Source organism: Ceratotherium simum, chromosome 15 (assembly GCF_057802395.1).
Source record: "Ceratotherium simum simum isolate JZ-2026a chromosome 15, ASM5780239v1, whole genome shotgun sequence".
Lineage (NCBI taxonomy): Eukaryota > Metazoa > Chordata > Mammalia > Perissodactyla > Rhinocerotidae > Ceratotherium > Ceratotherium simum.
In genome coordinates, this window is record NC_141914.1 from 27,106,463 (window position 1) to 27,121,096 (window position 14,634).

Sequence of the window (14,634 nt, forward strand, 5' to 3'; positions counted from 1 at the left end):
AGAACTTTAGAGATGTCAACAACCTCTGGAAGGTCATCTCATCCATCTCCCTGCCTGCTGGCAAAGCCCCCTTTACATAGTTCTCATATAAATACTCTTTACCCTTAGACATTCCCCACCTCCTAAATCCTTCGTAAGCTGGTAGGTTTTCTCTTGCTTCAGCGGCAGATTCTGTCTATAGACCAGCCCGTCACAGAGCAGACACCTCTGGGTAAATCTCCTCAGCCCCATCCTGAAGCTTGTGCCACATCCGATGGAGCTAAAACGATTGATACCCTCACCCCATTGCTGTGTTGTGCTCTCATAGTGTGTCCTGACTTGGCGCACCTCAGTGAGAGCCACAGGGGCCATGACTGCCGTTCCAACTCTCCTCCAGGGGACATGGGCTACTTGGACCAGGGAACCAGGAAATAATTACGGACAATGTAAATGGCATCAAACAGTCAAATTTCCCAAGTAGAGCCTCCTACTCATAAAAAGGCCCCATGAAAACAGTGAAGAGCTTCCTGGGCCCCAGTACCTCTCTACTGAGGTAAAGATACTTTTGTCCACGTGGGTAGGGGGGCCTTGCCTAGCTCCCTGTCTCCCTCGGCTGGCACCCTGATATTAAAGGCTGTGAGTGCAGACCGAGCCAGCAGCAGGGACACAGCAGTTTCCTAAAAAGTGTTGCCTCCATTCTCCCTTCCTCTTGGTCACAGTCATGGTCAGGGTCACAAGGCCACCTCCAAGCCCTGGAGAGAGAAGCAGGGCCCCGGGGAACACAGGTCATGGGTCCTGCCCTTTAGGCTGCAGCGGAGACTCACATAGAGGAAATTCCGGAGAGAGGAGCCGAGAGGGAAGCCAATCTGGGGTTTGAAGAGCGGCGAGGCGAAGTCCAAAATCCTCCTGACAAACTGCTGGTCTCCAACACTTGACCCATAGGGGAAGAGGGAAACGCCTGGGCCAGTACAAAGAAGAATAGGAAGTTCTCAGGTGCCCTGACTTCACTAGGGCTGACAGGGACCCCCAGAGAGCCTCCCCAGGATGCTCCTCCACCCTGTCCACTGTTCCCCTAGCTGGGAGCCATCAGGACTCTTCTCTCCCCTCTCCACTTGCATTTAACCCAACTCCTCATTTTACCCCTTAAACTGGTACTCTCATCCAGTTTGGAGAAAAACAGGTCCTGCTATCAGAATACCAACAAATTATTCTGTATCTGTTAGGGTACTCATAATTCTTTCAAAAATTAAAAGACAGACTCCTCCAATGCAGTGAAGATGAGTAATTGAAAGACCGTTTCATAGAATCAGACTTGTTTCCTAAGATGGTATTTCTCTAGATAAACTTGAAGAACACTAGAATTTTTCCTAGGACTCCCTAGAGGTTCCTGGGCTCTAGTTTGAGAAACCTGGTCCTAAACGTTTCTCAAATGGCTCTCCTCCTTGCCGAACTGGCAGCCCTCACCTGGTCTTGCTTGGAATACCACAGCAGTCTCTACACTGCTCTCCTGGCCTCCTGCAAATCCATCCTCCATCCCAGCCACCACAGCACCGTTCATAAATGCAAATCCAGCCATGTCCTCCCTGGTTCCTGCTGTCTACAGGATTTCCTCACATGACAACAGCCCCACTTCTCAACACTCTTCACCTTACTTCCAGCAACACTGAATGATTTGAGGATCTCCTCCCCATACAACACTGGGACCACTTTTCACGTCCATACCTTTATTCCAGCCGTTCAGGCCCACCTGCCTGCTTGCTTCCTCTCCCCCAGCTCCTTTCCAGGAAGCATTCTTTTCACCTTGAACCCACCACCACATCCCCTAGGGGCCTTCCAATGTCTGCACCTAATACCTTGGGCTTATTCCTCTAATTGCACCTACTGAGGCAGCAGATCTCTCTCTTGCTGAATAGCACCTTGATAATTTCTCTATCTTTAGCTCCTAGCCCAGTGCCATGCACAAAGCCAGCCCTCAGCACCCAACTCTGATGCTGTCACATTGTCCCCTGTAAGTCCTGTCTAACCAGAGAGAGAAGAGTCTGTGAGCAAGCAGGCTGAGACTGAGCATTCAGTTATATCACCCCTATAAAGGGGATATGGGAGCAGCTGGACTTCCCAAGGCCCAGATGGGGCAGTGGAGATAGGTACAGAACTGGTTCCCCCAACTACCCACAAGGGTCCTCATTGGTAGATCCAATTCAGCTGCCACAACTAAGCTCCACATCTAGCTCAATCCTCTCCATCCCAGGGTGGAGAGGCCCTAGCTCTATGGCATCACTTACCTTTCTCGGGCTTGGGAGGGACCGGGGCAGCTGCTGAGGCACCTGTGGATGTGCCGGGAGTGGAGGTTGTAAGGGTCTGGGAAGTTGTTGAGGGTAGTGATGTTACTGTGCTTTTCTTGCTGTCTGTCCTTAGTGAGGTTGTGGTTGTTCCTGGGCGTGCCAGAAGAGAAGACTAGAGTGAGTCTTACAGTCAGAGAATAGCAGAGCCAAAGAGAGACACAGACTTTAGGAGCTGAAAGACAGCTAGAAACCCTCTTGTCTGGCTTCTGGTCACACCCAAACCATTCTCTGAAGATAAGTGGTTGTCTGCTAGGACAGAGGGGATGGTAAGCCTGTCACCCACACACCTCCACTCACTATATCCTCTCGTGGATCTGACCTCAACCCTAGCGTGATATTGCTAACTCACCATCTTTTCTCAAGCACTCCTCCAGGCTGAATTGAGCCAATGGGGCCACTGTAAGAGACCAAGAGGCTGGAGTCCCCACCTACCTGATGTCTCAATCTTCACAGTAGAGCTTGAGGATGATGTGGATGGTGGGAAAGTGCTGGCAACAGACCAAAGAGTGGTATGACCTGTGAATAGAGTGGTGGAGCTCTGGGTGACTGCAGGGCCAGGGGTTGATTGAGAAAATGAAAAATTACTGGTTGAAGTATAGAAACTTGATATGGTCTGAGCTGTGCTCACATTACCAGAGGAAGTAGAGTCAGAGAAAGTATAGTCTGTGGATGGCTGTAGAGTAGGCAATGGACTCTTAGAATACTTAGATGCTGAAGAAGTATCAGGAGTGGTCTTGATCATAGGGTAGGTTGTAGGTGGAAATGATAAAGTTGATGTGGATACTACACTCCTATGATTACTCATAGAACTCATATACATTGGCCTTGTAGTAGAGTTGGTTACTGTTTGAACAATTGTGGGATGCTCACGGGTGTGTGTGCCTGACTTGCCAGCAGAGGAATTTGGGACTTGCGTGGTATTTTTCAAGGAGTCATTGTCAAAACCTACAGGGGAAATGGTCACTGCAGTCATGTTTTCATGGATGACTGAGCTTGAGGTTGTTGTCAGAACTTCTCCACTTGTGGACAAAATTGTGGAAGGAGAACGAGAGGCTACCTCACTCGGGGTGGCAGAACTGACTGTAGTTGGCCCTTTAGTTGCCCCAGATGACAAGGTTGGCATTGCTGTTTGGGTCCTGTGACTGTCACTGACTGGGTTTGAGATAAATGTTGTGCTGGTGTTTGAAGGTGACAGAGTGTGGGCCACAGTATGTGGAGATGTGTGCACATTTGGTGTGGATGAAAGAGGTGGAGATGTGACTGTTGAGAAGGTGTCCATCAAGGGGGAGAGAGAACCAGATCCTCTGGTGGTTCCCGTACTTTGAGTCTGAGCCATCTGCGAAATGGCTGATGTTTCCTGAGGAGAAGTGCTGGGAGAAGCTGGAGTTGACTGTCTTGTTGGTCTCCCTGTTGTTGAGACCTCAGAGATAATGATTGAAGTGGTGGTACTGGGAGCAATAGCAGACACCATTCCCCTGGTTCCTGGAGTAGTGTCATAACTGGTTGCAATGGACAACAATTCAGTTGTTAACCGAGTTGTGTGGCTTTCCCTGGAAGGAGTTGGTGAGAAACTCTTGATCTTATCAGAGGTGGACATTTCTGGGGAAGCACTTCCTGGAGTTGTTTGGCTTCTTGGTGTGGATGAAGAATCTGTAGCTGTGCCCACCAAGGTGGTGTCTGCCACCAAGGTGGTGTCCATCACCAAGGAGGCTGGTGTGCTGGTGTGCGATTCTACAGTGGTCACTGTGCCTTGAGTCTTGTGGGTTTGGGAAATGGCTGATGTGGTGTCAGGTGAGGTGCTGGTAGCAGGTGACATTGATTGTCCTCCTGGGCCTCCTGATGTTGAGACTACAGAGGTGGCCTGAGGAATGGCGCTTGTTATGGAAAATGATGTGCCTCCTGAGGTTCCCAGGGTGGTGTCAGGTCTGGATGGTGATGTCCACAGTTCTGTAGTAGTGGTAGTAGCCTGAGTTGTGCTGCTGTCCCTGGAGGGTGCTTGGGTGAAGACTGTCACTTCGTCTGTGGTGGATGTATCCTGAGGAACGCTTTCTGAGGGTGAATGTCCATTTGGTTTGAATGAAGAAGTTGCAGATGCAGCTGTCTTGATTGTGTCAGTGATGGGGAAGACTAAACTTCTGGTTTGGAATTCTTGTGTGGTCTGTGTGTCTTTAGTGTGACCTATCTGGGAAACAGCTGATGATTCTTGAGGAGGGGTTCTAATAGAGATTGGTGTTGACTGTCTTGTTGGGCTTGCTGTTATAGTTTCTTGAGATGTGTGTCCGCTTAGTACAGATGAAGGAGATGCCAGTGTGACTGTTTTGATGCTTTGGGTCACATTGGAGCTTGTACTACTGACATAAGTCTCTCCAGTGGTCCCTGTGCTTTGTGTCCAGTGAGTCTGGGAAACAACCACTGTTTCCTGTGGAGATGTGCTCAGATACGGGTGTGTGGTTGGCTCTCCCTGTTTACCTGTTGCTGGGACCTTAGAGGTAACCGAAGAAATAGTACTAGCTGTAGAAGTGGATGTGCTCTCTGTGACCAGCACAGTGGTAGCTATTGTTGGTGCTGACAACAGTCCTTTTTGTGACTGAGTTGTGTTGCTATCACTGAAGGATGAAGAAATGAATGTTGTTGTTTCACCTGGAGTGATTGCCTGATAAGAAACACCTGTAGACGTTGAGCTGCTAGTATGATGTTGTCCTGGGGTCTCTGTACCTTCACTCTGGTAGGTGTGGAAAACTGTAGATGTTTTTGGAGTCGAATAACTGGTAGACAGTGGTGCTGATTGTACTTCTGACTCCAATGTTGTAGAAACTTTAGAACTGAAAAGAGGAAATCTTCTAGTTGCAGACAGGGATGGATTTCCTCTGATTCCAAGAGTGGTGTCGGCTGAGATTGGTGAGATCAACATTTCTGATGTTGTCAGAGATGTGTGGCTGACACGGGAAGGGGATAAAGTGGTGGTTTCAACTGAAGGGGATGTCTCCTGAGAAATGATCGCAGACACAGTATGTCCACTTGGAAAGGATGCAGGAGTTGATATAATCGCTACTGTGATTTTGCTGGATTCAGATGACCTGGTGCTCTCAAATCTTGGAGTCTGGTGATTCTCAGAAGATGTTGATGATCGCAGGTGAGAGGTAATGAAAGAGGGCAATGCTGATTTTCTCTCTCCAGCAGATGTTGTTGAGACAGCTGAGGTGACCGGAGTCAAACTTGTTGTTGCAGAAACTGCTGTGTACTCTGAGTTTCCTAACGTGGCATCTGGTGAGGTTGGTGCTGGCAACATTATCGAAGTTGTCTGAGGTGTGGAGTTGACACTAGAAGGGGATGAAGTGCTTGTTTCACTTGAAGGAGAGGTCTCGTGAGAACCTCCTTCTGTAGGAGTGTGTCTACTTGAAGAGTATGAGGGAGCTGATGTGCTCAGAGCTGTGAGGGTGCTGGTTGGAGATTCTCTGGTGGTCTCCATGCTCTGAGTCTGGTGTTTCTGAGAGGATGCCAATGCTCCCAGAGGAGAGGTAGTAGAAGAGGGCGCTGTTGACTGTCTCTCTGCAGCAGACGTTGCTGGGACTGCTGAGGTGACATGAGGCAAACTTGTTGCTGCAGAAGCTGCTGTGTACTCTGTGTTTCCTACCGTGGCGAGTGGTGAGGTTGGGACTGGCAACATTTGTGAAGTTGTCTGAGGTGTGTGTCTGACACTGGAAGGGGACAAAGTGTTTGCTTCACCTGAAGGAGTGGTCTCGTGAGCACCTCCTTCTGTAGTAGTGTGCCTACTTGGAGGGGATGAGGGAAGTGATGTGCTCAGTGGTGTGATGGTGCTGGTTTCAGATTCTCTGGTGGTCTCCATGCTCTCAGTCTGGTGTCTCTGAGAAGATGCCAATGTTTCCAGAGGGAAGTTAGTGGAAGAGGGGACTGCTGACTGTCTCTCTACAGCAGACTTTGTTGAGACCGCTGAGGTGACCCGAGTTAAACTTGTTGTTGCAGAAACTGCTGTATACTGTGTGTTTCCTACCATGGCGTCTGGTGAGGTTGGGGCTGGCAACATTTGTGAAGTCGTCTGAGGTGTATGTCCAACACTGGAAGGGGACGAAGTGCTTGTTTCACCTGAAGGAGTGGTCTCGTGAGCACCTCCTTCTGTAGTAGTGTGCCTACTTGGAGAGGATGAGGGATGTGATGAGCTCAGTGGCATGATGGTGCTGGTTTGAGATTCTCTGGTGGTCTCCATGCTCTGAGTCTGGTGTCTATGAGAAGATACCGATGCGCCCAGAGCAGAGGTAGTGGAAGAGGGTGCTGTTGACTGTTCCTCTATAGCAGATGTTGCTGAGACCGCTGAGGTGACCCGAGCCAAACTTGTTGTTGCAGAAGGTGGTGTGTACTCTGTGTTTCCTACCATGGCGTCTGGTGAGGTTGGGGCTGGCAACATTTGTGAAGTCGTCTGAGGTGTGTGGCTGACAATGGATGTGGATGAATTGCTTGTTTTACCTGAAGCAGAGGTCTCCTGACTATGTCCTCCTGTAGGCGTGTGTCCACTTGGAGAGGATGAGGGAGCTGATGTGCTCAGTCGTGTGATGGTGCTGGTTTGAGATTCTCTGGTGGTCTCCATGCTCTGAGTCTGGTGTCTATGAGAAGATACCGATGCGCCCAGAGCAGAGGTCATGGAAGAGGGTGCTGTTGACTGTTTCTCTATAGCAGATGTTGCTGAGACCGCTGAGGTGACTCGAGCCAAACGTGTTGTTGCAGAAGCTGCTGTGAACTCTGTGTTTCCTACTGTGGCGTCTGGTGAGGTTGGGACTGGCAACATTGGTGAAGTTGTCTGAGGTGTGTGTCTGCCAATGAATGGGGGTGAAGTGCTTGTTTCACCAGAAGGAGAGGTCTCATGAGCACGTCCTTCAGTAGGAGTGTGTCCACTTGGAGAGGATGAGGGAGCTGATGTGCTCAGTGGTGTGATGGTGCTGGTTTCAGATTCACTGGTGGTCTCCATGCTCTGAGTCAGGTGTTTCTGAGAAGAGGACAATGTTTCCAGAGGAAAGTTAGTGGAAGAGGGCGCTGTGGACTTTCTCTCTACAGCAGACGTTGTTGCGACTGCTGAGGTAACAAGAGGCAAACTTGTTGTTGCAGAAGCTGCTATGTATTCTGTGTTTCCTACCGTGGCGAGTGGTGAGGTTGGGACTGGCAACATTTGGCGAAGTCGTCTGAGGTGTGTGTCTGACACTGGAAGGGACTAAGCGCTTGTTTCACCTGAAGGAGTGGTCTCGTGAGGACTTCCTTCTGTAGTAGTGTGCCTACTGGGAGAGGATGAGGGATGTGATGTGCTCAGCGGCGTCGTGGTGCTGGTTTGAGATTCTCTGGTGGTCTCCATGCTCTGAGTCTGGTGTTTCTGAGAAGATGCCAATGTTTCCAGAGGAAAGTTAGTGGAAGAGGGTGCTGTTGACTGTTCCTCTATAGCAGATGTTGCTGAGACCGCTGAGGTGACCCGAGCCAAACTTGTTGCAGAAGGTGGTGTGTACTCTGTGTTTCCTACCGCGTCATGTGGTGAAGGTCGGACTTGAAACATTTGTGAAGTTGTCTGAGATTTGTGGCTGACACTGGAAGGGGATGAAGTACCTGTTTTACCTGAAGGAGAGGTCTCCTGAGCACGTCCTGCTGTAGGAGTGTGTCCGCTGGGAGAGGATGAGGGAGCTGATGTGCTCAGTGGTATGATGGTGTGGGTTTGAGATTCTCTGGTGGTCTCCATGCTCTGAGTCTGGTGTTTCTGAGACGACGCCGATGCTCCCAGAGGAGAGGTAGTGGAGGAGGGTGCTGTTGACTGTCTCTCTACAGCAGACTTTGTTGAGACTACTGAGGTGACCCAAGTTAAACTTGTTGTAGCAGAAGCTGCTGTGTACTCTGTGTGTCTGACCGTGGCGTCTGGTGAGGTTGGGGCTGGCAACATTTGTGAAGTTGTCTGAGATGTGTGTCTGACACTGGAAGGGGATGAAGTGCTTGTTTTACCTGAAGGAGAGGTCTCCTGAGCACGTCCTTCTGTAGGAGTGTCTCTAGGTGGAGAGGATGAGGGAGCTGATGTGTTCAGTGGTGTGATGGTGCTGGTTTGAGATTCTCTGGTGGTCTCCATGCTCTGAGTCTGGTGTTTCTGAGAAGATACCGATGCTCCCGGAGGAGAGGTAGTGGAAGAGTGTGCTGTTGACTGTTCTTCTATAGCAGATGTTGCTGAGACTGCTGAGGTGATCTGAGCCAAACTTGTTGCTGCAGAAGCTGCTGTGTACTCTCTGTTACCTACCATGGCATCTGGTGAAGTTGACACTGGCAGCATTTGTGAAGTTGTCTCAGGTGTGTGGCTGACAACGGATGTGTATGAAGTGCTTGTTTTACCTGAAGGAGAGGTCTCCTGAGCACGTCCTTCTGTAGGAGTGTGTCCACTTGGAGAGGATGAGGGAGCTGATGTGCTCAGTCGTGTGATGGTGCTGGTTTGAGATTCTCTGGTGGTCTCCATGCTCTGAGTCTGGTGTTTCTGAGAAGATGCCGATGTTTCCAGAGGAATGTTAGTGGAAGAGGCGGCTGTTGACTGTCTCTCTACAGCAGACGTTGTTGGGACTGCTGAGGTGACCCAAGTTAAACTTGTTGCTGCAGAAGCTGCTGTGTACTCTGTGTTTCCTACTGTGGCGTCTGGTGAGGTTGGGACTGGCAACATTTGTGAAGTTGTCTGAAGTGTGTGTCTGACACTGGAAGGGGACAAAGTGTTTGCTTCACCTGAAGGAGTAGTCTCGTGAGCACCTCCTTCTGTAGTAGTGTGCCTACTTGGAGAGGATGAGGGATGTGATGTGCTCAGCGGCGTCGTGGTGCTGGTTTGAGATTCTCTGGTGGTCTCCATGCTCTGAGTCTGGTGTTTCTGAGAAGATGCCAATGTTTCCAGAGGAAAGTTAGTGGAAGAGGGTGCTGTTGACTGTTCCTCTATAGCAGATGTTCCTGAGACCGCTGAGGTGACCCGAGCCAAACTTGTTGTTGCAGAAGGTGGTGTGTACTCTGTGTTTCCTACCGCGTCATGTGGTGAAGGTCGGACTTGAAACATTTGTGAAGTTGTCTGAGATTTGTGGCTGACACTGGAAGGGGATGAAGTGCCTGTTTTACCTGAAGGAGAGGTCTCCTGAGCACGTCCTGCTGTAGGAGTGTGTCCGCTTGGAGAGGATGAGGGAGCTGATGTGCTCAGTGGTATGATGGTGTGGGTTTGAGATTCTCTGGTGGTCTCCATGCTCTGAGTCTGGTGTTTCTGAGAAGATACCGATGCTCCTAGAGGAGGGGTAGTGGAAGAGTGTGCTGTTGACTGTTCCTCTATAGCAGATGTTGCTGAGACTGCTGAGGTGATCTGAGCCGAACTTGTTGCTGCAGAAGCTGCTGTGTACTCTCTGTTACCTACCATGGCAGCTGGTGAAGTTGACACTGGCAGCATTTGTGAAGTTGTCTCAGGTGTGTGGCTGACAACGGATGTGTATGAAGTGCTTGTTTTACCTGAAGGAGAGGTCTCCTGAGCACGTCCTTCTGTAGGAGTGTGTCCACTTGGAGAGGATGAGGGAGCTGATGTGCTCAGTGGTGTGATGGTGCTGGTTTGAGATTCTCTGGTGGTCTCCATGCTCTGAGTCTGGTGTTTCTGAGAAGATGCCGATGTTTCCAGAGGAATGTTAGTGGAAGAGGCGGCTGTTGACTGTCTCTCTACAGCAGACGTTGTTGGGACTGCTGAGGTGACCCAAGTTAAACTTGTTGTTGCAGAAGCTGCTGTGTACTCTGTGTTTCCTACTGTGGCATCTGGTGAGGTTGGGACTGGCAACATTAGTGAAGTTGTCTGAGGTGTGTGTTTGACACTGGAAGGGGATGAAGTGTTTGCTTCACCTGAAGGAGTGGTCTCGTGAGCACCTCCTTCTGTAGTAGTGTGCCTACTTGGAGAGGATGAGGGATGTGATGTGCTCAGTGGTGTGATGGTGCTGGTTTGAGATTCTCTGGTGGTCTCCATGCTCTCAGTCTGGTGTGTCTGAGAAGATGCCAATGTTTCCAGCGGGAAGTTAGTGAAATAGGGGACTGTTGACTGTCTCTCTACAGCAGACTTTGTTGAGACCGCTGAGGTGACCCAAGTTAAACTTGTTGCAGAAACTGCTGTGTACTGTGTGTTTCCCACCATGGGGTCTGGTGAGGTAGGTGCTGGCAACATTTGTGAAGTCGTCTGAGGTGTGTGGCTGACAATGGATGTGGATGAATTGCTTGTTTTACCTGAAGGAGAGGTCTCCTGAGCACGTCCTCCTGTAGGAGTGTGTCCACTTGGAGAGGATGAGGGAGCTGATGTGCTCAGTCGTGTGATGGTGCTGGTTTGAGATTCTCTGGTGGTCTCCATGCTCTGAGTCTGGTGTCTATGAGAAGATACCGATGCGCCCAGAGCAGAGGTAGTGGAAGAGGGTGCTGTTGACTGTTCCTCTAGAGCAGATGTTGCTGAGACCGCTGAGGTGACTCGAGCCAAACTTGTTGTTGCAGAAGCTGCTGTGTACTCTGTGTTTCCTAAAATGGCATCTGGTGAGGTTGAGGCTGGCAACATTTGTGAAGTTGTCTGAGGTGTGTGTCTGACAATGGATGTGGATGAAGTGCTTGTTTCACCAGAAGGAGAGGTCTCATGAGCACGTCCTTCAGTAGGAGTGTGTCCACTTGGAGAGGATGAGTGAGCTGATGTGCTCAGTGGTGTGATGGTGCTGGTTTCAGATTCTCTGGTGATCTCCATGCTCTGAGTCTGGTATAACTGATGAGATACCGATGCTCCCAGAGCAGAGGTAGTGGAAGAGGGTGCTGTTGACTGTTCCTCTATAGCAGATGTTGCTGAGACCGCTGAGGTGACCCGAGCCAAACTTGTTGTTGCAGAAGCTGCTGTGTACTCTCTGTTTCCTGCCATGGCATCTGGTGAAGTTGAGGCTGGAAGCATTTGTGAAGTTGTCTCAGGTGTGTGGCTCACAACGGATGTGTATGTAGTGCTTGTTTTACCTGAAGGAGAGGTCTCCTGAGCACGTCCTTCTGTAGGAGTGTGTCCACTTGGAGAGGATGAGGGAGCTGATGTGCTCAGTCGTGTGATGGTGCTGGTTTGAGATTCTCTGGTGGTCTCCATGCTCTGAGTCTGGTGTTTCTGAGAAGATGCCGATGTTTCCAGCGGAATGTTAGTGGAAGAGGCGGCTGTTGACTGTCTCTCTACAGCAGACGTTGTTGGGACTGCTGAGGTGACCCAAGTTAAACTTGTTGCTGCAGAAGCTGCTGTGTACTCTGTGTTTCCTACCGTGGCGAGTGGTGAGGTTGGGACTGGCAACATTTGTGAAGTTGTCTGAAGTGTGTGTCTGACACTGGAAGGGGACAAAGTGTTTGCTTCACCTGAAGGAGTAGTCTCGTGAGCACCTCCTTCTGTAGTAGTGTGCCTACTTGGAGAGGGTGAGGGAAGTGATGTGCTCAGTGGTGAGATGGTGCTGGTGTCAGATTCTCTGGTGGTCTCCATGCTCTCAGTCTGGTGTCTCTGAGAAGATGCCAATGTTTCCAGAGGGTAGTTAGTGGAGGAGGGGAGTGCTGACTGTCTCTCTACAGCAGACTTTGTTGAGACCGCTGAGGTGACCCGAGTTAAACTTGTTGTTGCAGAAACTGCTGTATACTGTGTGTTTCCTACCATGGCGTCTGGTGAGGTTGGGGCTGGCAACATTTGTGAAGTCGTCTGAGGTGTATGTCCGACACTGGAAGGGGACGAAGTGCTTGTTTCACCTGAAGGAGTGGTCTCCTGAGCACCTCCTTCTGTAGTAGTGTGCCTACTTGGAGAGGATGAGGGAGGTGATGAGCTCAGTGGCATGATGGTGCTGGTTTGAGATTCTCTGGTGGTCTCCATGCTCTGAGTCTGGTGTCTATGAGAAGATACCGATGCGCCCAGAGCAGAGTTAGTGGAAGAGGGTGCTGTTGACTGTTCCTCTATAGCAGATGTTGCTGAGACCGCTGAGGTGACCCGAGCCAAACTTGTTGTTGCAGAAGGTGGTGTGTACTCTGTGTTTCCTACCATGGCGTCTGGTGAGGTTGGGGCTGGCAACATTTGTGAAGTCGTCTGAGGTGTGTGGCCGACAATGGATGTGGATGAATTGCTTGTTTTACCTGAAGCAGAGGTCTCCTGACTATGTCCTCCTGTAGGCGTGTGTCCACTTGGAGAGGATGAGGGAGCTGATGTGCTCAGTCGTGTGATGGTGCTGGTTTGAGATTCTCTGGTGGTCTCCATGCTCTGAGTCTGGTGTCTATGAGAAGATACCGATGCGCCCAGAGCAGAGGTCATGGAAGAGGGTGCTGTTGACTGTTTCTCTATAGCAGATGTTGCTGAGACCGCTGAGGTGACTCGAGCCAAACGTGTTGTTGCAGAAGCTGCTGTGAACTCTGTGTTTCCTACTGTGGCGTCTGGTGAGGTTGGGACTGGCAACATTGGTGAAGTTGTCTGAGGTGTGTGTCTGCCAATGAATGGGGGTGAAGTGCTTGTTTCACCAGAAGGAGAGGTCTCATGAGCACGTCCTTCAGTAGGAGTGTGTCCACTTGGAGAGGATGAGGGAGCTGATGTGCTCAGTGGTGTGATGGTGCTGGTTTCAGATTCACTGGTGGTCTCCATGCTCTGAGTCAGGTGTTTCTGAGAAGAGGACAATGTTTCCAGAGGAAAGTTAGTGGAAGAGGGCGCTGTGGACTTTCTCTCTACAGCAGACGTTGTTGCGACTGCTGAGGTAACAAGAGGCAAACTTGTTGTTGCAGAAGCTGCTATGTATTCTGTGTTTCCTACCGTGGCGAGTGGTGAGGTTGGGACTGGCAACATTTGCGAAGTCGTCTGAGGTGTGTGTCTGACACTGGAAGGGGACGAAGCGCTTGTTTCACCTGAAGGAGTGGTCTCGTGAGGACTTCCTTCTGTAGTAGTGTGCCTACTGGGAGAGGATGAGGGATGTGATGTGCTCAGCGGCGTCGTGGTGCTGGTTTGAGATTCTCTGGTGGTCTCCATGCTCTGAGTCTGGTGTTTCTGAGAAGATGCCAATGTTTCCAGAGGAAAGTTAGTGGAAGAGGGTGCTGTTGACTGTTCCTCTATAGCAGATGTTGCTGAGACCGCTGAGGTGACCCGAGCCAAACTTGTTGCAGAAGGTGGTGTGTACTCTGTGTTTCCTACCGCGTCATGTGGTGAAGGTCGGACTTGCAACATTTGTGAAGTTGTCTGAGATTTGTGGCTGACACTGGAAGGGGATGAAGTACCTGTTTTACCTGAAGGAGAGGTCTCCTGAGCACGTCCTGCTGTAGGAGTGTGTCCGCTTGGAGAGGATGAGGGAGCTGATGTGCTCAGTGGTATGATGGTGTGGGTTTGAGATTCTCTGGTGGTCTCCATGCTCTGAGTCTGGTGTTTCTGAGACGACGCCGATGCTCCCAGAGGAGAGGTAGTGGAGGAGGGTGCTGTTGACTGTCTCTCTACAGCAGACTTTGTTGAGACTACTGAGGTGACCCAAGTTAAACTTGTTGTAGCAGAAGCTGCTGTGTACTCTGTGTGTCTGACCGTGGCGTCTGGTGAGGTTGGGGCTGGCAACATTTGTGAAGTTGTCTGAGATGTGTGTCTGACACTGGAAGGGGATGAAGTGCTTGTTTTACCTGAAGGAGAGGTCTCCTGAGCACGTCCTTCTGTAGGAGTGTCTCTAGGTGGAGAGGATGAGGAGCTGATGTGTTCAGTGGTGTGATGGTGCTGGTTTGAGATTCTCTGGTGGTCTCCATGCTCTGAGTCTGGTGTTTCTGAGAAGATACCGATGCTCCCGGAGGAGAGGTAGTGGAAGAGTGTGCTGTTGACTGTTCTTCTATAGCAGATGTTGCTGAGACTGCTGAGGTGATCTGAGCCAAACTTGTTGCTGCAGAAGCTGCTGTGTACTCTCTGTTACCTACCATGGCATCTGGTGAAGTTGACACTGGCAGCATTTGTGAAGTTGTCTCAGGTGTGTGGCTGACAACGGATGTGTATGAAGTGCTTGTTTTACCTGAAGGAGAGGTCTCCTGAGCACGTCCTTCTGTAGGAGTGTGTCCACTTGGAGAGGATGAGGGAGCTGATGTGCTCAGTCGTGTGATGGTGCTGGTTTGAGATTCTCTGGTGGTCTCCATGCTCTGAGTCTGGTGTTTCTGAGAAGATGCCGATGTTTCCAGAGGAATGTTAGTGGAAGAGGCGGCTGTTGACTGTCTCTCTACAGCAGACGTTGTTGGGACTGCTGAGGTGACCCAAGTTAAACTTGTTGTTGCAGAAGCTGCTGTGTACTCTGTGTTT

General features: G+C 50.3%; 2 protein-coding genes across 2 annotated transcripts in view; both read right to left on the reverse strand.

Moving 5' to 3' along the window:
• The window catches only part of MUC4 (mucin 4, cell surface associated), a 70,463-nt gene that overhangs the window by 22,113 nt on the left and 33,716 nt on the right, over positions 1 to 14,634 (reverse strand). The window contains exons 2-3 of the mRNA XM_087439430.1: positions 2,262 to 2,411; positions 804 to 937 (exon numbers count right to left, since the gene is read on the reverse strand). Coding sequence (XP_087295556.1) covers positions 804 to 937; positions 2,262 to 2,411 — 284 coding nt within the window. The remainder of the gene's footprint in view (positions 1 to 803; positions 938 to 2,261; positions 2,412 to 14,634) is intronic.
• On the reverse strand, positions 5,714 to 13,164 carry LOC147915145 (uncharacterized). The gene is made up of 2 exons (XM_087440140.1): positions 12,376 to 13,164; positions 5,714 to 6,019 (listed from the first exon to the last, which is right to left on the reverse strand). Exons 1-2 carry the CDS (start codon positions 13,162 to 13,164, stop codon positions 5,714 to 5,716), a joined length of 1,095 nt encoding a protein of 364 aa, XP_087296266.1.